Genomic DNA, 23,585 nt, shown 5'->3' with positions numbered 1-23,585 from the left:
GTAGGACCAATTACTTTGAACAATGTGAATACATGCAAATTAAACAAAAGTTAGAAGCTCTCCGATACACATATGCAACTGAGAAATCAATGCTCACGCAAAAGAAAATAATTGATATAGTCAGGTGATGAATTCGTAGGTATTTGTATTTCGAATTCAATATCGTTTGTGCAGAATTACTACATTCAACAACAAACCAATCAATACAAAATAAGACCATCAAACATCAATACAGTTCAGTGACAGTAAGTGAAGAAAGTGCTCAAGTGCTAAGGTGTATATACAGTGAAAATAAATCTATATAATTATGTACAAAGATGATGGGTAGGCCAACAGTAACTTGATCTCCAGGGAATCCTAGTGCATTGTAGAGGAATCCCGGAGTGTTCTGGACCTAATTGGGCGTCGACGTTTCGACCCTATTGCGTCCCAATCGGTGGTCGCGGCGGGTCTTTATCAAGGCAGGAGACGGACGAATGACAGTATGAATCGGGAATGTTAGTTAGCCCGATGTGCTGCCACTCATTTGCTGGTCAAATCCGTTGAGGAGGCGGTCGGATAAACCTTGCTGCAAAGTCAGATACCAGTAGTGCTGCGAAGCCACCCGTCAGAGGCGGTATAAGGCAGTTCAGGATCCAGCGTGTACGCAGAGTACGTTCGTTGCTAGGCTACCGCGTAAACCGATGACTGTACAGTGAAAGGTTTACAAATACCTACGAATTTATCACCTGGCTATATCAATTATTTTCTTTTGTGTGAGCATTGATTTCTCAGTTGCATATGTGTATCAAAGAGCTTCTAACTTTTGTTTCATTTGCATGTATTAGCATTGTTCAAAGTAATTGGTCCTACCCAACAGAACCATTTGTCTTCCAAAGACCTAGGCACACATCACAAGACTGGATCTTCCAGGCTTGCCTAAGTGGAAACAATCAGATTATATTTTTTTTTTTAACCCAGGTGCATTTTATATAAAAAGTCACTTTCACTTCATAATCGATTTAAAATTATTATCAGGGCCGTGGCTTATCGGTTTTAAAATTCACAATAATTAAACGTGTGTATAGAGTCATTTTAACGACAAGAACAGGATTTAACATTACAGCACATTTAAGTAGGGAAAGCTTTTTTTTATTTCAAAGTATTTTATTAGTTTTCTTATAAACAGATACATCAGCAGCCCCAAGAGTGTCACCGGAACATAGGTCCAATGAACACACAATGAATCGGCAGTGACCGCTCAGGGGGGGAAACTCCAATTCTCTGGTGTTGAACACCAACTGATGGAGTAGATGCAGTCGCAGATAGGAGCCCGTCTTCAATAACAGGATCCCCCCGGCATGACTAACCTCAGCTCGCCAGGAAGTGACTAAAGCCTACGGGGGAGGAAGGCCAAGAAATGACGAAAAACTACCAACTCTTCGTAACACCAGTCCAGGCCGGATACACACCGCATCTGTGCCCCATGCTTGGCCAGCCACACCAGAGGCAAGGGGTTTTAAAGTGCACACACAGGAAAACTTCTCGCAAGACAATTCTTTGCTAAGAAGAAAAAAAAACATAAGAGAGGTGGGGGGGGGGGGACAAATTAGTACCTGGCTAAGAAACCTTTTTATCCGGTCCACTCACCCTAAATACTTCACTGCTGAACAGGGGGAAGAACTGAAAGTCAGCAGTTCAGCGCATCTATTCTCAAGCAAATGCTGCGGCTTTCCTTCCTCACTGTTCGAGGGAGGAGAAAAGGATTCCTCTCCAGAATCGGGGAGGCGCGTGATAGACTTGGACAAACGCCCTGTGCTAGCAACACACAGATTTACACAGCTAATCAAACCGAGGGCACTATTATACAAAAGTACGCCCTCACACTATTTATTTTATTTACATTTGCTAGGTAGCTTACGACAGAACAACATTTCACCAAATTCACTACTACGTGCGAGCCCGTGAATCTCGCTGGTGCTGCTCACTAGAGGAATTGTGCAGGGAGTGTTCACACTTGGGGCAGTCACAATCAAACAAACTTGTAAAGCGCGCTACTCACCCATAAGGGTCTCAAGGCGCTGGGGGGGCGGAGGGGGGGGGGGGGGGGGGGGGGAGCAGTCGCTACTGCTCGAACAGCCAGGTCTTAAGAGGTTTCCTGAAGGAGAGATGGTCCTGGGTCAGCCGTAGGTGGGTGGGGAGGGGGTTCCATGTCTTGGCCGCCAGGTAGGAGAAGGATCTTCCTCCGGCGGTGGCTTTGCGAATTCGTGGGACGTGGCGAGGGAGAGGCTAGCGGGTGGGTGTGTAGAATGTGAGGCGGCTGTTGAGGTATTTGGGGCCCATGTCGTGGAGAGACTTGTGTGCGTGGGTGAGGAGTCAACCTGATCCTCGTGCTGACAGGGAGCCAGTGCAGGTCTTTCAGATGGGCGAAGATGTGGCTGTCGCGGGGGATGTCCAGGATGAGTCGTGCCGAGGCGTTCTGTATGCGTTGGAGCCTTTTCTGGAGTTTGGCTGTGGTTCCAGCGTAGAGGGTGTTCCTGTAGTCCAGACGGCTGGTGACGAGGGCCTGGGTGACCCTCTTCCTGGTTTCGGTGGGGATCCACCGGAAGATCTTTGAGCATGCGCAGGGTATTGAAACAGGATGACGAGACGGCGTTGACTTGCTTGGTCATCGTGAGGGAGGAGTCCAGGATGAAGCCCAGGTTGCGTGCATGGTCCGTTGGCTTGGGTGCGGTGCCCAGGGCAGGGGTCCACCAGGAGTCGTCCCAGGTAGAAGGGGATGGTCCCAGGATGAGGACTTCCGTCTTGTCCGAGTTCAGTTTCTTGTGGCAGTTCAGTTGTGTGTTCTTTGTTTCAGTTCACTTGTGGAAGTCACTCAAGGAATTATGCCCGGGGCAGTCAGCCACTCGAGGAATTGTGCCCGGAGTGTTCACACTTGTGGCAGTCACTCGAGGGATTGTGCCCGGAGTGTTCACACTTGTGACAGTCACTCGAGGGATTATGCTCATTGTGCTGAGTGATCGCACATGTATGATTGGAGCAAACGCGGACTGATGCAGCACTCGTTGGAACTGTTCTGTGAAATAAAGGTTCCGTGGGTGGAAAATTCTTGTCCAGCTGGTGCCCATTCCTTCCCAGATTGTTCCAACAAGCATCCTGGGAGCGGTTTCAGAGCATCACCCTTCATCAGCCAGGATAGCTTGAATCCAGTGGTGTAGTGAGCACGAGACCCACGTCTGGGCATACCCTTCCCACTTAACCCCTTAAGTGCTGCGTCGGGGCGTTGGCCGACGGCAGCACTACCTCCCCAGTGCTGCGCACGACCATTGGACGTCCATTCAGCACTAGTTCCAATGGACAGTGCAGCACTGGGGAGGGATGTTTACGAGCATTTATGAGGTTAAGGCCTGGCAGTTCACTCTGGACTGTTCCCATGGGCACAGGGTCAAGACTGATTTGCATATGGATGGGTCCAAACTGGGGTGGCGTACTGGGCAAAAGAACGATGGATTTAACCCAGATCTTTTGACTGGGGAGAATGTTTGCATTGTCAGCATTTCGTCCATCATTTGTTTGCTGTAACACAGCGGAGAGGAGGGCAAAGGTAGTCCGGGTAGAGGCTAGAAGTCTTGCCATAGCTAATGTATGTGAATGTACAGCATGCGTGCATTTTTGTCTCCCAAAAATCAGGACAGGCCAGACATAGAAGTAGGATTGATGGCATAGTCTTACTTTTAGGTCTGTCCTGTCTTTTGCTTCTTAAACTCTGGTCACTATACCCCAGGCACCATATGTGGTGTGAACTTTTGTACTTTTGCCATTCAGAGACAGGCGTTAACACAATACACACCCCCACCGAGTACCGCTGTACAGTACAAGGCATCATTGTAAACAGCTCTATCGGCACAAACCAGGCAATTACATTTCTATGGCATCAGTAGGTTTTCAAAACTACTGCGTGTAGCTCACGACGAAAAGGCTTCTAAATTTAGTTTTAGCTGAAAGGCTTCACGTTGCGAGCGCTGTACGTCTTTCCAGGGTTGCAGCTATCAGCAGAAATAAAACTTTACGTCAACCACACACACGGAGCCGCACACATCCCTAAATAATTGTTACATTATATATATACACAGAAGAGGGCAATTTCTCAGAGCAGCTGTGAGCATTCACAGCCGAGAAGGCGGCTTAGAAGGATATTCAGACCATACATGGAGCTTGCCATAAAGGTAACTGAAGATCGCAGTACACTTTCCCGACACAGCTTTAGCCCAGCCTGGCAGACAACTTCTTCCAGCCTTTGCAGAAAATCTAAAGTTTCTTTGAGCCCATAGCAGGCGAAAAATGTGCTTGATTCACATGGAGGAGGTTTAAAGACCAGCATGGGTTTACTCCCCTAATTCATACAAACCAAACACAAAATGAACCCATGGGTCTATATAGAATAAGCTTGGCTGAAGAAAACACACCGACCTAGAAGGCATCCATTTTAAAGGGCGGTTGCCCTCACCCACCAGAGGTGGCATGCTTCATCACCGGGGAACCTCCTCGTGTCAGGATGCCTAGGCTACAACCCCTTCACTGAGAGGGAAGAGCTCAGGGATGTTTTGATGCTAATGGAGGTAAATACTAAATACCCAATGAAAGAGCTGAAGTGGTGGTGGGGGGAGCAGTGCAACAAGGGGTGAAGTTATTAAAACTAACTATACAGGGTTCGCTGCATATCTTTATTCGGGCGAGCCTGAGCTAGGATTAAAAAAAAGAAAGGCACGGCGAGAAATATTAGACCCCGCTCATGTGTTGAAGGCTTGCTATATGGTACATGCAATGGTTTAATCACTGACACTGTCCACTCGTGTGGACTTGTAAGCGCAGACACTCAAGGCTCACTCACAGGTCCTAACGTTACTGTATCCCTGGAAGCTGTAGGCAACAAGCTTTTGAAGCAGCCCGACCACTTTAGGTTATGTTACACGGTTTCTGTATCACAAGTGTTTGCCAATTCCTGGCCTCTAAGCCAAAGTAGCCCAGCATACCTCAATCGCTTCTGCTTTCCCAAACCTTCCAGACCCCTCCACTCGTTGGGACTCCTACCTGCACAAGTCACATGCATACAGAAAACCAGATCCCGCCATCGAGCCTGCTCCTATTTCGCTCCTAAAGTGTGGAATGGGGCTTTGGGGGGGTGGCCGACCGGAGGGAGGCTTGCCCCCCCGGGGAATTTTGGGGCCCCGGGAAGAGGGGAAAGGGGGGGAAGAATTACGAGGGGACACAGGAAGGGACTAGGGGCTTGGGCTGGATAGTTGGTTTTGGGCTCCTTTTGGGCTGGTAGGGATAAAACCGGCCATTTTGGGTCACTGTGCACCATTTCGTGGGACAGTGACCCCGCAGCCGGGGTCGTAGTTAACGGAGCGTTGTGTGGTGGCTTGGTTTGGGTCGCTTGAGGCCGTTGGAAGTAGCGGTTCTGTGGCGGTTGGTGTGCGGTGCATCGTCGAGGAGGACTGGTGTGCGCAGGGCGGGATTTTCGAACGTTGGGAGCGAGAGTACCTGATTCGTAATGGCGGCTGAGGCGATGACTGATCCCAGGGTGCGGGAAGCATTGCGCCTCTTGGGTGAGGCCGGCAGGACTGACCTACTGCGGGAAGACGTCAGGGTAAGGCCACCGCGGCGCGCTGCTGATGGCGCCGCGGCGGCAGTAGCGGCTTGCGAGCCTCCGCGGTCGCGTGCTAGGAAGGGGGAGGGGGCGGGAGCTGGAGGCGGAGCGGCGCGAGGCGGCGGTTCGAGGGCGGCTGGTGCGCCGCGGAAAAGAGGAGGTGCGGCGAGGGGGCGCCGTAGCAAGGCGCCGCTTGAGTTTGTAGAGGGGGCGGGAGGCCTGGGGGGGCGGGACCTTACGCAAGGGGGGTGCGGGAGGCACGGGGGGCCAGGCCCGGTAGGGGGCGTGGGAGCGGACAGGCCTCGCAGGCACCTAGGAAGAGCACCAGGCTGGGGGGGATGGTGGGGGGAGACGGGGGGCAGTCCGTGGGGGAACGCGGAGGAGCGGGGCAGGGGGGGGGGGGGGTCAGAGGGGGCGCGAGGGGGCAGTGAGGGTGGGGGACGGGAGCATGGGGGCGAGAACGCGGTGGGGGAGGGGGTGGCGAGGGGGCAGGGGGATGCAGGGGGGGGTTCGCCGGTAATCGTGGAAGAGTCGGAGGAGGAGGTGGGGGACGATGAGGGGGGGGCAGGTGATTTGGAGTTGGGGTCTTCAGCAGATGAGGATGTGGTGGCGCCCAGTAGGACAGGGTCGCCACGGGGCGGGGGGAGGGTTATGGGGCGGAGAGGGTGGGCGAGGGGAGGTGGCGAGGGGCGCAGCGGGGTTGGGGGGATGCCACAGGGGTCCGGGGGGGACGGAGGAGAGGGATGGGGGAGGTGGGGGGATTTCGGTTTCGGTGGGGGGGCCACGGGAGGTCGCGGAGGGGGCCCGAGGGGGGGCGGGGATTGTTGGGGGCCGAGGCGAGTCGGGGGGTTGGACAGTGGGGAGAAGGGGGTTGGGGATTCCGGCGCGGCGGGGAGGGCATTCGGCGGCTAGGGGGAGAGGGGGGTGGGGTGGCGACGGTTTTGGTTTTGCCCCGGCATGCTGGACTTCCCCGTTTTTCTCTTGGCAGGAGCAGTTGGTAAGGGGCTCGGGTGAGCAGCATGCGGCTCCAACCCGCCGAGAGGATGGGCCGGCTCAGTCTAGTACGGGCGGTCGCGCTCCACCGAGGGACCATGTGCGCGCGGGCAGCGGATGGCAAGGTCATAGGTCTCCAACGCCCCCCTCCCGATGGGTCGCTCCGGCCGCCGGGGGACGGGGATGGAGCAGCAATATAGCAGGCAATTCTGGAAATCAAACTGGGGACACGAGTATGGAGAGTGTGGATTTGGGGACGCTGATGGCAGCGTGTAGGGACAAAGCGGGTCTGAGCAGGATGTCAACAGGAGCGGTCATGGGGGGCGGTGATGCAGAGATGGAGTCAGAGGAAGAAGGGGAACTGCGGGAGGATGGGGGGGAAACCGGTAATGTTGTTGACAGTGTTTTACAGGTGTGCCCCCGGCAATCGGTGCCGCGAGTGACGGCCCCCCCAACAGACCTGGTTCGGCGGCGGGATCCAGTGAGGACGCACGCCTTGACGCCAGGTAAGACCAGTACGGGGTCGGGGTGTGGCTTGGGCAGGCCTCATGGAGGCCAGGAGGTTGGGGGTGCGGATGGCGGATGCCAGAGGTCAGTGGGGACAGATGCCGGCGGTGGTGACGCAGTGCGATTGGTGAAGGGCAGATACGTAGCGGATGCGGGGGTGGGTACGGAAGCGGTAGGAGGCGCGGCGTCGGGGAGTGCGTCGACGGGGGACGCGGCGGCGGCCGGCGGGGCGGTGGCGCCTGGACGAAGGAGAGTTGCGATGTGGCGGTAAAGAAGCTGCCGTACATGGGGGTAGCGAAGCCTCTGGGGGCTCATTTGTCACTGGTGACCAAAGAGAAGATATGGAAGGGGGAGTATGTGGAGATCTGGAGGTTGCTTCACAGAGAGTTGATGGCAAAAGAGGGGTCGAAGGAGGAGGAGCATGAATTAGCCAGGCGTCCGAAAGTGCCGGTTACGATTGAGAATTGGTCGGCGGCTTTCCTGATCTATGCCAGTGTGTACTGTGAGAAGTACCCGGATAGGGCGGTCGCGCTGTTCAAGTACATGGACGTAGTGCGGCGGGCGCAGGTGACTTACGGTGGTAATGCGTGGTCGCATTACGATGAGGAGTTTCGGGCGCGCATGGCGTCGGATCCGGAGGCAAAGTGGGGGGAGTTGGATGCCGACCTCTACCAACAGACGATGAGTGGGGCGAAGTTTGGCCGCACCATCTTCACGGCCAGCGGGTTGCCAATGGCGCCGCCCCCCTTTTCGGCCCGCCCCACCCGTGGAGGGGTGGGGGCGGGGGGTGCCGGAGGTAGTCAGGGTGTCGGAACCTGCTGGGATTTTAACAGGGGTTCCTGTCTCCGGCAGGCGTGCCGTTTTCGGGACGAGTGCTCCGCATGTGGGAGACGACACCCAGAGGCGCGATGCTGGGGACCTTGGGGAGGCCCAGCGCAGGCCCAGTACCCGGCCCCTGGGCCAAGCAGGGGGAAGGGAGGGGGAAGGGGGGGGGGGGCGAGTACCCTGGGAAAAGGCTCGTACACCGGTTAAGCTGGATCGGCTAGAGCCGTTGTTGGAGGCGTATCCGCGGGCGGACGATGCGGCCGTGCTGCGTCGGGGCTTCAGGGAGGGTTTTTGGTTGGGATACGAGGGTCCGCGGATTGCTCGTTGGGCGGAGAACCTGAAGTCCGGGAACGCGCACAAAGGTATCGTCCGGAAAAAGCTCATGAAGGAAGTGAAGGAAGGGAGGATGGTAGGGCCTTTTGCGGAGGCACCGTTGCCGGATTTGATCATCTCGCCTATTGGTGTGGTCCCGAAGAAGGAGCAGGGACAGTTCCGCCTGATTCAACATTTCTCGTGGCCGGAGGGCGCGTCGGTGAACGACTTTATCTCGGCGGAGTTGGCGTCCGTGTCGTACTCGTCTGTGGACGTCGCGAGGCGGTTGGTGACGACGGCGGGCTCGGGGGCGCTCATGGCAAAATGCGATGTGAAGTCTGCTTTTCGGTTGCTGCCGGTTCACCCGGCGGATCATCAGTTGCTGGGGATTCAGCTTGATGGACAAATTGTTGTGGACAGGGCGCTTCCTATGGGGTGTTCCGTGTCGTGTGCCTTGTTTGAACGATTCAGCTCCTTTCTGCAGTGGGCTTTTTCCTGGCGCACAGGCTCTGAGGCGATTACGCATTACCTGGACGACTTCTTCCTGGTGGGTCGGCCCGGTTCGACGGACTGCCAGCGGAGTCTGGACAGTTTTACGGACCTGATGGGTCACCTGGGGGTGCCGCTGGCGCCAGAGAAGACGCAAGGGCCCAGCACGGTGCTGTCGTTCCTCGGGATAGAGCTCGACTCGGCGGCCATGGAAGCACGCCTGCCGGAGGACAAGCGGACGGTTATGGTGGAGTTGGTGAAGAGCATGTTGGCCAGGCGGAAAGTGTTGGTGCGCGAAGTACAGGTGTTGCTGGGGCATTTGAATTTTGCGTGTCGCGTGGTGCGAGCGGGACGGACTTTCTGTCGGCGGTTGGGTTTGGCATTGGCCGGTCTGACACGGCCGCATCATCATGTGCGGATCTCGGCGGGTGCGAAGGAGGATCTGAACATGTGGTTGGCTTTTTTGGAACGCTTCAATGGCGTGCCTATGGCACCCCCGGAGGACTGGGAGTGGAACGTGACTATGTCGTCGGATGCGGCGGGAGTTGGAGGTTTTGGAATCTACTGGGCGGGCAGATGGTGCGCGGAACAATGGCCGGAGCAGTGGCAGGCAGGGGGTAGGAGCAATGCTTTCTTGGAGCTTTTCCCGTTGGTAGTGGCGGTGACTGTGTGGGCGCAGGAGTTGGCGCACAGGCGGGTGTTGTTCAAGGTGGACAATATGTCAGTGGTGCAGGTAGTGAACCGGCAGTCCGCGAGGGAACCCCAGGTGCTGAAGCTGATGCGCGTTTTCGTTTTGAGGTGCTTGGAACACGATATCTTGTTCCGGGCTCAGCATGTGCCGGGAGTGGACAATGACATTGTGGATGCTTTGTCTCGTTCTCAGTGGCAGAGGTTCCATGGGCTAGCCACGGAGGCGGCGGCAGTCAAGACGGAGGTGCCGAAGGAGATGTGGTTGGTGGGAGAGCGCGGGTCGTTCAGTTGGTGAGAACGTCCCTGGCAGCGTCCACATGGAAGAGTTATGAGCAGGCCTGGACGGAGTTTCTGCGCTTTGGAGCGGTAAGGCAGCGGGGCAAGTGGTGTCGGGAGGAGCAGGTGGTGCGTTTCATGCTGGAGTTGATGGACAAAGGTTTGGCGAGAGTGACCATCGCGGCTAAACTGGCGGGCGTGGCCTTCATGGGCAAGCTGTGGTGGGGGTATGCACCCTCGGCGGGGGAATTGGGGGGGAGACTGCTGGAGGGTTGGGAGAGAGAGAGAGGGGCTCGAGCGCGGAAGAGGCGGCCGATTACGGAGAAAATGTTGGTGGGCCTGGTGGGTCAGTTGCCGCGGGTGTGCAGGGATCGGGCGGAGACGGTGCTTTTTTCCACATTGATGTCGAGGTTGTATTTTGGAGCCTTTCGGGTGTCGGAGTTGGTGGGTTTGAAGGGTGGTACGGGGTTGACGTGGGGGGAGGTGGAGATCGGTGGCCGGGAGGTAGCATGCGGCTTCGGCGGTCTAAGACTGATCAGCGAGGAAAGGGTACGTGGGTGTTGTTGGGCCCGGGGGGAGCGGAGGCAGTGTGCCCGGCGGAGTGGGGGAGACGGCTGGCAGAGGACGGGAGACAGGATGGCTCGGAGGTCTTTGGCAGGAGAGGGGGGGGGGGCGTGTGACGGCGGCGCAGTTGTTGTGGGTCCTGCGGCACGCCCTGCGGTCTATGGGTGAGGACCCGGGGATTTTGGAACACATTTGTTTCGCATCGGTGCAGCGACGGAGGCAGCGCGGAAGGGTTGGGGGAAGGAGGAGATCAAACGGCTGGGGCGGTGGAAATCAGACTGCTATAAGTCTTATGTTAGGTTGCGAGGGGTAGTGTTGGATTAGAATGGATGTTTGGGATCGCTGCTTACATATGTCTCTTTTCAGGTGCGGTGGCGGGGCCTACGGCAGCAGCGGTGTCCATATATGTGGTGGGCCATTCGTTTGTAAAAAGAGCGGAGAGGGCTGAGTGGGAAAAATGCAGGAACCTCAATCTGGAGCTGGACGAGAATTTGTTTAGGTGTCACTGGAGGGGCAAAGGGGACATGCGTTGGCACGAGTTGGTGCCGGTTTTGAACAATGTTGTGCGGGGGGGGGTCTGCCCTGATGTTGTGGTCATTCACCTGGGGGAAAACGACTTGGTGCAGAGCAAAGGGCTGGCGCTGGTAAAACAAATGAGGAGGGACTTGCTGGAGATCAAGAGGCAGTGGGCGGGGTGCTACGTCATCTGGTCAGAGTTCATACCCAGGAGGTGTTGGAGGGGGGCGGAGAGACCAGGGGCAATAGATAGAACTAGGAGGAAGATTAACAGAGAGATGAGGGCCTTCTGTGACAAGGAAGGGGTGGGGCGGATGGAACACCCAGAGTTGAAGTATGGGGCGGTCTACTTTTTTATGGAGGATGGGGTACATTTGTCGAGATATGGGATGGAGCTGTATATCGTGCAATTGAAGGAGGCGGTAGACCGGGCAGTAGGGGTGCGCAGGTATCCAAAGGTGCAGGGGCCCTAGGGGGGGGGGGGTCGAAAGCCGTATGGGGGCTTTCGAGTGGCGCTTTTCCTAGCTAAACGGGGAGGGTAGGATAGGAGGAAGGAGTTTTACTGGCTGAGGAGAGGGAGTGTACAGTTGGCTGATGTTGAAACAGAGAGACAAGTGTTGGGTAATTTATAATGAGGTTATGTGTTGGCGGGCAACTGTTAGGGGAGGGGGTGGGGGTTTGGTTAGGTACATGTATAATTAGTTAGGCCTAGTTTTGTACGGCAAAGGCCAAGGTTGGGGTATGTTTTCAGGATGCACCTGTTTCCCAATAAAGCGGCCTTTATCACACCTACATCTGTGTCCGGTCGGTTCTTCCCCTCCCCGTCTCCCGATGGGCCCCAATGGGGCTTTGGGGGGTGGCCGACCGGAGGGAGGCTTGCCCCCCCCCCGGGGAATTTTGGGGCCCCGGGAAGAGGGGAAGGGGGGGAAGAATTACGAGGGGACACAGGAAGGGACTAGGGGCTTGGGCTGGATAGTTGGTTTTGGGCTCCTTTTGGGCTGGTAGGGATAAAACCGGCCATTTTGGGTCACTGTGCACCATTTCGTGGGACAGTGACCCAGCAGCCGGGGGGGCGTAGTTAACGGAGCGTTGTCCCACCCACCCTCCCTTTGGATAGGTTTTCGGGGAGGAGAGGGGTTAGCTTGTCCAGGGGAGGATGCCTGTGGGATTGCCCAAGGGATGTTGTGGAGCAGGTGCTTTCTGCGTTAGGGTTTTCGGGTCGTGTTGTCGCTGGGGGCAGGTGCTGCAATGTTTATGTCGGATGGTGCTTTTCCTAGCTAAACGGGGGGGGATAGGAGGAAGGAGTTTTACTGGCTGAGGAGAGGGAGTGTACAGTTGGCTGATGTTGAAACAGAGAGACAAGTGTTGGGTAATTTATAATGATGTTATGTGTTGGCGGGGAACTGTTAGGGGAGGGGGTTTGGTCAGGTACATGTATAATTAGTTAGGCCTAGTTTTGTACGGCAAAGGCCAAGGTTGGGGTATGTTTTCAGGATGCACCTGTTTCCCAATAAAGCGGCCTTTATCACACCTACATCTGTGTCCGGTCGGTTCTTCCCCTCCCCGTCTCCCAATGGGCCCCAATGACCTGCCGCCACACGTAGGAGCCTCCTCCTCGCTTCCTGAATTCCACAAGAAGCTGAAGGCCTGGCTTTGAGTAGTCCAACAAGTCCCCGGGTGTGCCCCGACTCACACCGGCTCAGCACCAGGACACCCTCCCGGGCGATAGTGCGCTCTACCAATCTGCACAACATAAGTAACAGATCAGCAGTCAATCAACACCTTGATTCAGTGGCTCTAAACACGTAACCGCAGCGCACTTTCAAGTAAAAGTGTAGGCATTGGCCTTTCAACCCATCCTCTATCAGGACTGAGCAGACAGTGCACACAGCATAATTGGCATGAGGCTCTTATCACGACTGGCTGCACTAACAGGTCACTGTTTATTATCCTCAAATCCCTGATGAAGGGGCCCCGTTTATATTGTAACTACTTTCAGTTCCTTATGTTTTGTTCCCTGTAACGGAAGGTTCCTAGCCAGAATTAACTAGTTTGTTTACGGTGCCGATTTTCTTTTGTTTGCAGTCGTTTTTCCTTTGCCCGACTCCACCTACACTGGCTTTCCCTCCTCCTTTCTGCCTATTGGTGCTGCAGTGCAACCCACCCACCTTTAAGATGGCAGCCACTGCCTGGCCACTAATGCAGGCATCTGCAAATGGAGGGGCCTTCCCTACAAGCAAGTTTATTCTGGAGAATATTCTTAAACCAGGTCTTAGAAGACTGCTCAAAATGTAACTTGAGGAGAAAACCTATATCAGAGAGCATCCTGTAAATCATATTCATTCAGCCATATTACGCAGAAAGTCAGACAGGACACCCCCCCCCCCCCCCCCCTCGCCTCCCCAACCCAACCCATTTTGCTCCACCCTCCCACCAGTATTCCTACAGGGATAACGAATGCATGCTCAGTGGTGGCTAATAGATCAATTAAAAAAAATATTTTTTCGACTAAAAAAAACCTTCAGATTGTATTTATTCCAGAAACACGGTGGTCAGCAAATCTGTCCCATAAAAAACCTGTCAGCCTAGCAAATCAAGTGAAGCTTATCCTGAACTAATAGTGATCTAGGTAAACACTGGTGTGGGTGGAAAGTGGGGTCTCGCTAGCCATACTACAGAAGACAGCGGTAAACAGTGGGTCTCTGATGCCACATTTGACTTCTAAACATCCATGTCCATCCAAAAGGACATATTTATAGATACTGGAGAGTATATGATGCCATTTTCTGCAGTCTCAAGGGTGGACAGAAAGACGGGAGAGGGGGGAAATGTATAATAAACGTGCACTTCTACCCTGGGGTGACTGCGTGCACAAGCTTGCTAACAGGGAAATCCCAGGTTAGGAGGCTGGACAGAATTTTATAGACTCCTAGAGGTTGAAAAGCCAGGTTTTTCGTTTTTTCCTAAAACAGAGGCCACCTAGACTCAACTGAATACGTTTTTAATTAAACAAATGCTTGGGTAGAAATTAGAACGGTCACAATCTCTACACACATTCAATCGGGAGAACACAAGTCTTCCAAATACCCTAAAGGAGGGGCAAGGGCTTGCAAACACTTTAGGATATACTTAACCCCTCCTGAATTCGTCCACAGGCTTGCTCAAGAATAAATAATTCCCCCTACCTTAGTCCATGCATAATTAACAAGCATTGGCAAAGCCTATTGGTGTGGGGTAATATTAGCACAGTGGAACACACTGGGCGGAGCCAGCAGCAGTGGACAGAGGGGGGATGTGGTTGTAAGTTGTAAAGTAATTCCTCAAGCAGTTCAATGAAAGCACTCAAGGGGAGGTGGAAGGATACGCTCACAAAGTCAGCAGAATTAAGTGGGATGGATTCTCCACTGGGCTGAGCCAAGATGTGATTGACAATGTCTAAAGCCAATGGCCCAGAGACACTGGTTGTAAAAAGACAACTGCTGGAAGGTGAAGACCCAAAGCCCATTGTATGAATATTGTTAGTAGTATGTCAGAGTGACACGCCACGGCTGTCAAAACCAATGACCTAAAATGAGAATATCCCCACCCCATCCAATACACACTCACATGCAGAGAGCGGTGGAAGGAATGGTTTGAGAAGGCAGAACCGGGCTGAAAGATCACTTCCTTAGTAACATAGTTACTGTTTCCTAGTCAACACAAGCTGTACTTCAAGCTGAAAGTCAGTTGGTTCCAGCAACACGACAACACAGGTTGTGAAGAAGGCCCCAAGACTAGGGTAACATTTACAATCATGCACATCATTAACTCTACATCCCTTTCACTTCTTATGTCATCTTTTTCGCAAATGGTTTATCTTCACAGCACAAAGGTTGCATTTGGAATTGGCCAGAAAATAAATGTTTTTAAAAAGGCAGTAATCTAATGATGTCGAACACAAGATAATACGTTTTTAGACAATTCGACTACAGAAACACAATTCTCAGTAATAGAGTTCTGCTACAATTCCACGACTATTTATGGGAATACTCTGATTTAAATAAGTTATTAATAGATTTGTAAATTACTGTATGTTGGCTGTCAGACACTTCTAAACAGTTCTCCACCAGGTGAGCACTGTATTCAGACATCATGGGTTATGGTCACTCCAATGAGAGAACAAACTACTACACCATAAACAGTACTGTTGTAAAATACCTTCACTCAATTACAGTTCTCCGCCTTAAACTTCTGAGGAACAGCACTAACTAGCAACAACCAGGCGGATGAGGTAAACGACTCGTACATAAATTGGGGAACAGAAAAACCAATATGTGAGGGATACAAAAACAAGGCAAATGGACACAATTTGGAACACAAACATGTTATATTAAAGCTAATGTGGTTAAAGGCGGATATAAAAACAAAGCTACCATGCTAATAAGATAAACGTCTAATAGACAAATGACCAAGAGGCAAAACTATCTGTGACGGGTAAAATTAAAGGTAAATAGGCACATTTTGGAAAACGTACACAAGGTTGCACTAAAGGAAAACTTGCAAAACAGACACTAAAGGGAGGAGGGAAGGGGAGATGGTGGGGGGTGGCTGCAGGGAATCAATATGATTTTTTTTAAAAAGCTTTTCAGATGGGCTAACTGCTCAATTCCTTAAATAATGGAAGGACCCCCTATACGCACACGGTTTAAAGCTTATTTGGAAGCACTGAGGACAGGCGAACTCTCTCCCACCACTAGGGATGTGGTTGTTATAATGTTGCTGAAGCCTAATAAGGGTGGTAGACTTTGCCACGCATACCATCTGCTATGCCTCCTAAATTTGGACAAGATATTAGCTATGGTTCTAGCTGCCAGATATAACCCCCAATAGACAAACTGGCCCTCTCACATCAAGGGGGATTTATCTTCAGCAAGTCCATGGCACATAATCCATGAACACCATTTGCTCTGATACACCAGATTAGCGCTGACCGGAGGCAGAGGTGGCATTTTTAGACGCTGAGAAAGCCTTTAATTCACTGCAATGGCCCTTCCTCTTCACAACCCTGCATAGAACTGGCTTTGGCAACTACCCAACTGAAATTCATTGGGCTGCTACACTTTGACGCAAGGGATTGGGTATGTATTAATAACCGCTTATCAGATCCCTTAGGTAGAGGTCGCCAGAAGAGGCGTTCTCCCCACTGTTTGCTATGGTGACGGAACCGCTGTCCTGCTGGCTCACGGAGTATCAGACTCAGAAATGAATCGTCTTTCCAACTAGAAGCCTCCTAGTGTCATTATACACAAACTATATTCTCCTTTTCATTTGGAAGCCGAATGCTAATCTTGTTGCCATTATCATAGAAATTGATTTGTAAGAACAAACCGGTTTTCAAATCAACTAGAATAAATCTGAGACGGTCCTACTCATGCATTCCACGAAACAGGTAGAGTTAGAATAGCAAAGAGAAGCATTAGAACTGTGCACTACCTGGATGTTTCCGCAGAGAGACAGAGATGTAGGACTACTGAACAATTCTGGCTGGCTCTGGAAAACTAAGCGTCACAGGAAGAACGCTGGATTTCATTGACGCTAGCATTGAGGAGAACCATTATTAAGTTGGTCCTCCAGTCAAAATTCTTATATTTATTAACTAACTTTCCATTTCACCAAATAAAACATTTAAGGATGGTCTTTTATTCTATCATTGCTGATATGGGTAGGAAACAGCTGCGCCTAAACGGAGATATTTAAAACCTCTTCCTTGATAAAGGGGGATTCCGCGTGCCAGATTGCGGATTGAAAAGATTCCTGCTTATGCTGTGCAAGGGGAAAAAGAAGTGGACTGCTATGAAGAAATAGAGCCAGCCTGGACTCAACGGGTCCAGCTGTTCCCAGGCATGAGAGGCGTTGGCCCCGTTGTTTGAGAAGCTTACACTAATAGTGTCACTGCTCAGCCCAATCAGCACAGCCTACTTAGTGGCAGCACTGTCATCTGTGTCTTTACACACCACCAAGAGCACACAATATGACGACCTTTTAAAAAAAGCATTAAAAATTCAATAGGGCTCGCCTTTGATTACGTTAAAGCCATTTGCTTTGCTAATGGTATTGTATAGCAAAGCACATGGCTTTAACTTAATGAAAAGCGAGACCTATAAAAGTTTTTTGTCAAGACACGTGATGAGCTACTTGTCCCTCGACAAATGACTTTGTGCAGGGAGTACAAACAACTTGGGGAATGCTAAAAACAACCACCATGCAAAAGACAGGGCAAGCATTGGTGTCTGCGGTTAGAACAGGCAATTAATGAATTCTTTATCCATCAAGGATTGTGCCACAAACATACTTTAAAGTCATATGCTTATTTTGTCGCATCAAAGTGTGCTTATTTTGCCACACGTTTCTCCTGGAAGTTACATAAGTTGTCATATTTAAAGATCACGAAACTTTCCCAATAAGGATACCTTTTTATGTCTTTTCTCCGAAAAAACATATTGTTAATTAAAGGCTGAACTGAATATTTAGAACTTTATTGGCTTTATAAAAAGGAGGGGCCTTTCTTCGAAGTAGCACAAACGTGGTTCATGGGTTCTGTGTCGATCAAAGCATTTGCTTTGTTTTACCTACTGGCACGTGCAATCTACTACCTGTACATTACATTGTACGGGCTCTTCTAGAACAAGCAAACTGTGCTGTTCGTTACAGCCTCATAACTGGGCTACTTTGTAATAGGGAAGGGTTTCCGGATAGTTGTGCAAATTAGCACAATGACATGAGTGGTGGTGGTGGAGTAATAATATAAACAATAGGGTGCAAGGGTGGTATTCCCCGCTTTGCTAATGAGTGGCTGTAGATGCCTGAATACAGTAACTATAGCGCATGGTACATGAATTTTGATATCTTTGCAAATACACTGATGACTAATGCTTTCTCAAGGGATGCCCAATATCCCAATCTGTAGGCTTGACAGCTGAGTGCACGATTACAGGAACGTTGCCCCATTAAAGCCCTTATCTGGCATATTTCTGGACGAGGACAAAGCTTGGGACACACACAATAGGCAGCTTCTGCAGTCAAGCAGTGTTGCAGGATCTACCGGGGCAGGATCTCCGCCCAGCTCCCAAGTATGGGAGTGCAGGAAGTAGGGTATTATAGTAGGGGAGGTTCCTCTTGTCTGGACGCAGGCAGTAGAAGAAAGGCGGCCTTACCTCGGAGGTTGTTGTTGATGTACGGCGGAGTGGTGGGAGTCACGTTGCCCGAGCTGGCTGCGGAAAGCAGAGACGACCGCTTGTCTACGCCGTCGGCAGCCATACCTGCTGCAGGAGCAGCTGAGCCTGCTCTGTCGAAGGGGGAGGGGCGGAGGCAGGACCAGGATACAGCCTCAATCTTTAGGCTATTATCACAAGGGCAGTGGGAGATTTCGGGGGAGGCCTGGCCGAAGAGAGACTCCTGGGACAGCCCTGGTAGAGGAAACCGGAGAAGGATCACACCCTCCCCCTGTGTGTCACAAGGTCATGGAGTGAGACGTAAACACAGAGGGCAGGTGACAGCCATGGGAAAACCCGAGTCCTCCGACTCTGCCACAACCATGCGCGGGGTGCGCAAGCTCGCTGCCTTCACCTCATTTCCCAATAACTCGGGGTTAAATAAGAGTACATGTATTGGTTTTCATTTGATGTGACAGCTGGTGTTGAGTGTGGGTTGTCCTCGAGCCCCTATACAGAGAGGGGTGTAAAGGAGGCGAACTACACCTGCGTCCTACTGTCTGCTCCGATGATCCACAGCCTTGAAGAAAGGCACATTAAAACAAGCCGAGGCGGCCCGCACTCAAAATGACAAAAAGTGCTTCCAGACATATAAAAGAGCGTGTAACTTCGCAAGTGAAAGATCCAATCCCGTTGGGCGAGGCCAAAAGGAGACAAGGCGGCAATAAGGAGGGACTAAGAAGCCTCCTTTACAAATCAGAAGCCAGCGTTTTGCAGGTAAGATGACGCTAACCTATTAAAAAGATGGGCGGGCTTCAACTCCGCCTCCGAGCTTTGGAATCTGTATTGATTCCAAGAAGCTCTCGTATTGAAGAGAGCAGCGCATGCGCGCTGTTTTCGCCAGCCGGGACCTAAAAAGGAATAAGAACTTACTAGACATTCAAACGTATTGTGTGCTTTCAACGCTGCGTATGTTCGAGTTGCTAAACCTCCATCACACGTAAAAGGCACACCTTGGTTCTGGGGCACAGCGCAGAGCTAAGAAGTACCCCTGCATGGAGTTCATCCGCCCGGTTGACTTATTTGGGCCAGTTCGGTTGCACCTGGAAAATGTGCCCAACCTACCTGGTCCTCCTAGAATAAGAGCCTATGGACTGTGTTCATGGATGGATGGAGTTTATGGTGGGGGCTGTGTGGATGGAGGAGATGACATATCTACATAAAAGAGAAATGAGGAAGGAATCTGTATTATCATCATACCTGTGAGTTTGTGTTTGAACAGTGAGTAACCTTGGTTGGTGGGGGTGGAGGGAAGAGGATTAGTTATTACGGTTCAGTTTCCATCAATGAGCCTCATTTGAATGATGCTGCATCTTTCATCACAGAACATTTTACTGCAAAACGTGTATCCTCCTTAGAAAATGTTAAAAAAACAAATTTAAAAAACACAAGACGATTGTTTACATATACAAAATTAAATTAAAAGGCATGCCTAGACTGCTCCACTTCACTACCTCCTATAGGTGGAAGATGAAATAAGAGGTTGTTTACATTCGGTGGGCTGTGCACTCATACCAGCCACTGGAATCCAGAGAAACAAGCAGGCTTTAAAGGGAATGTGCACGCGCCTCAGAGCGCGCCCGGATATGAGACCTGGCCTGACATAAGAAGGGACTGTCTGCTGAGCGAACCTCTGGCCTTCTCAAAGGTCGCATTTCAACATACACGGCCTGACATAAGAAGGTACTGTGCTGGGCGAATCTCTGGCCTTCTCAAAGGTTTCATTTCAGCATACAAGGACAACACAGGGACAAACACTTAAGGAGAAATACTGCATCTTGGCAAAACACTACCTAGGGCAGATGACCTAGGGGAAAGTGTGGTTGAGCTGTGCAAAAGAAATGCCCTCACATGCAACACCAACGTCGAACTCTATGGTGGATAATTGCTGCATCTTCAAATATCTCACAGAAAAAAATGATGAAGAGGCCTCTCATTCCTGTAAATTGTGAGACCCAGGGTTTTGGAGACACAGCGTCCTTGTACTCCGTGGTTTCACCAAATTACGTTTCAAGGCTTACCCTAACCGCACTACAAAAAATGTTTAAAAAAACGTAATACTTAACTATATGATGAAATGAAGCCTTGACAAGCTAATGATCTGGAAAGTGCATTGAGCAAACATTAATTTTAACAGAGCAGGCACGCGGCAGGACTGAGCATGCGTGTGGGCCTTCTATTTTGTGGTGGTCCCTCGTTTAACACCGCTCTCTCACAGGGCCATCACCCCTCACTTTCATTGCACCTCACCTTCAAGTCTGATGCCACACAGGCCCAAGGCAGGGACTTACAGCTCAGCCACCCCTCCACCGCCTTAAGAAATGTGACAGCGCAGGGGTGGATACCACGTGTGGGTGAGGTGCTTACCTTCGACAGCGGGGAGGTCCCCCGTATGCTCTGCACTATCTCCTGCCCCTGGGGGTGCACCCGGGCCACGTGCTCCCACATTCGATCCCAAGTCTGAGGGTCCAGCGGAAAGCCACTCCGGTTCACATAAAAGAGGACCCCTCCATCCTTGTCTTCTTCCTCTGACCCGGCCCCGGAGGCCTGCTGGCTGCTGCTGCTGCTCAGTGGCACCAGAGCAGGCCCAGTGCCCCCGCTCGGCCGGTCGTGGGTACTGCGAGAGCGGCCCGGCTTGGCCCCCTTGACCACCGCACGGTGCTGGTGGTGGGGCCGGTGCGAGCTGGAGCCGGTCATAGCGCCGCAGCGCAGGGCTCTAGGCGCTGGGGCACTCACTCTCCAAGGGGCTCCATGCTGGGGGTCGGTAGTGGAGGCCAGACGACCCGGTCAGCCAGACAATCCTCTCGCGCAACCTGTAACGGAAACAAATCCAGTGTAAGAGTGCATCAACTGAAAGTAGAGTGCAACAACTGAAAGTATTTGGAAAGAATTGAACTTTTTTTTTAAGGCACATAAAAACTGCAGGTAGCACGGAAGGCAGTGATGGTGTCGGAATTCATCTGAAACACAGGCAAATTAATTACTCTGAGACCATTAATTATAACTGGTAAGTAATTACTCTAAAATCATATACTACATTATTATTTCCAAGACCACTTCGATTAAGATCAGCTGCTGGAACACAAAAAAGCATAGGCATTGAAAGAAATGGTCACTTATTTATCGTCTCAATTTAGATAACCGGGAAATGAATAGGAGAGTTATGTAATTTGGGCCATGGCCATACAGTTGAGGTCCACTGAAGAGAAAAATAAATAGATTACAACTCCGGGTTTAGAAGCCAACAATTTCCAGCTGACCCAAAAAAAAGTATACACCGAGTAAAGCCCCACAAAAAAACATTCAAATCAGTCCCCCGCAGCTTACAGTGGTAGCAGCGAAGGCAATCAACGAATAAACGTAGATTTGTACTTCTTATATGACTATCAATTTTTTTTAGAGTCAATTTCAGAAAGCTTTATTCGACAGCATGTCATAAAAGCAAGATTGTACATCCTCTTACATCATTAGACATAATCGTTATAAATAGTCAGACAGGGCCTGCTTCTGCAGTGAGCCAGGGCAAGGGACGCCGTATGCAGACACGCCCGGCACCCCCTATGGGTGCTGTACAGCCAGTAGACGTACATTGCAATGAGGGGCACGGGTTGTCTATGTTGGTTCACATCCCCTGATGCACGACAGACAGACTGTCACACACAGCACAAGGAAGGGGGTGTTGAATATGCATAACTCGTGCATTTAAGAGGAGAATAAAACACCAGGGAATCAATGAACGCGGGGCCCAGGCACCAACCCGCAGCGCGCTTATAATGTGTACATGTTATTTACTATGACTGACGCGCAGTGCCACTGATTCAACACTACGGGGAGTCCTCGCTGGCAGCCATGGGTGGCTCTCTGCGGCGACTTTCATTGCAGCCAGCATCGGCTCGAGACACGTTTCTCAATACTTGCCCAGAGCCAGGCTAGGACACGCTCAATCCCTACCACAATAAAGCACCGTTAATGCAATGCAACACACAAAGAACACGTTCTACACCAGTGTTACATTACATACTGGAAAAGGATCCTCCTTTTAACCAACATCGGGAGAATGATCGAACCAGTTGACCCTGTGAGTATTACTGGCTGGCTGCAGGACACACACACGCACCACTCCCCCACCCTACCAGATGGCTATTTCTGTCCGTCTGTGCCTTCTCTCCACACTGCCACGTGCCCAGCTGACCAGTGCCTGTATGTGCCTGCTGCAAGCTTGAGCCTCAGTGCCTGCTTCCTTCATGGCTGGCTATCTGCCTGGAGGCTTGGAGCCTGGATCCCCAGTTCTGGACTGCGCTCCCGTGCATGGCTGCTCCATGCCTGCTCGTCACACCCCTCTATGCCTGTTCTCCAGCGTGGTGAATCTATGGAGGGCGTTATCCCTGCGCCTGGCTGCTCGCTGGCCTCTACCCACATCTTCATCCCCAACCAGCCCGCGGGGGTGTCCGGGGCTGGAGTGGCCACTCTGGCTTTTTGTGCAGCAGGATCGGGGATGCGCTCAGCAGGATAGGATGCAATGACCCACAACACTATTGCCTCATGTAACATAACGTTTGCTTTTGTAACATGCTCACTTGTAATTTTCTCCTCATGTATCATTACTGTTCCTATCGTGAAGCGCTCGGACACCAGTCCGCGCTATATAAAAACGCAAAAAATAAAAAAAAAATCATGCTAGCTGCCGCCTCCTATGTAGTGGGGCTGGTTTGAACATTTAAGGCAGGGCTGATTTTGGTGTCCAGTCAGTCCACCCTTGGTCACCGGCCCCAGCCCGCCCTCCCTTGCCCCAAAAGCACCAGCATTTCATTCACCAGCCCTTAGTGCAATGCTTGCTCGTCATGCTGCCTATTCCCGGACATGCTCTGTGCCTGCCCTTATATGCACCTATGCCCCGGCGGCTGCCTGTCCTCTCCCGGCCCCGGCCCCGGCCCCGGCCCCGGCCCCTCACCTCCAGCCCCGGCAGAGCGGCGCACAGCAGACGCCTCAGCCGGGCTCCTTCCTCTCCATTCTGCCCCCAGAGCTCCACTAATCCCCGCCACACCGTATCCCGGCAGCCACGGCTCAGCCTTCCGCGCGCTGCCATTGGTTCAAGGCACAAAGGAGGGCGGGTTCGAGCCTTCTCATTGGCTGGCGAGGAGCACCGCTCGCCAGTTGGCGTCGGAATAAAAATAAGGAGGGCCAGACGTCAGCTGTGTGTGGCCGGGCCCGGGAGGCGGCTGTGGAAGGGTTGTAATTCCATCACTGAGGAAGGCGTGCCCAAGGACCCCTGACAGCAGTGGGTATCCGATGTATGCCCCGCGACTGCAGAGCGGGCTGCGGGGCAATTGCATTAGCTAAATTACTCTAACGGTCGAGGATGCAACCACTGTCTTGTGGGAGCAATGCACAGTGCGAAGAGTAATAGAGCGTTTATTGTCACTGCAGGATGACCGACCTCCACTTTCCTTAGTATCACGAGCACTCCTTCCAATTTTGTATGTCTTACCTTAAAATCGCTGCTATCATGCGTGTTGGTCTTTTTTTTAAATATA

General features: G+C 51.9%; 1 protein-coding gene across 1 annotated transcript in view; it reads right to left on the bottom strand.

Moving 5' to 3' along the window:
* The window catches only part of VASH2 (vasohibin 2), a 172,896-nt gene extending 149,779 nt beyond the window's left edge, over window positions 1-23,117 (bottom strand). The window contains exons 1-2 of the mRNA XM_086927869.1: window positions 23,003-23,117; window positions 20,419-20,864 (exon numbers count right to left, since the gene is read on the bottom strand). Coding sequence (XP_086783995.1) covers window positions 20,419-20,748 — 330 coding nt within the window. The 5' untranslated portion in view covers window positions 20,749-20,864; window positions 23,003-23,117. The remainder of the gene's footprint in view (window positions 1-20,418; window positions 20,865-23,002) is intronic.
* Window positions 23,118-23,585: the final 468 nt, after the last annotated feature.

The sequence above is a fragment of the Lissotriton vulgaris genome, chromosome 6, assembly GCF_964263255.1.
Source record: "Lissotriton vulgaris chromosome 6, aLisVul1.2, whole genome shotgun sequence".
Lineage (NCBI taxonomy): Eukaryota > Metazoa > Chordata > Amphibia > Caudata > Salamandridae > Lissotriton > Lissotriton vulgaris.
Note: the sequence above shows the minus strand (reverse complement) of the source record. Positions and strands in the feature narration are given on the sequence as shown.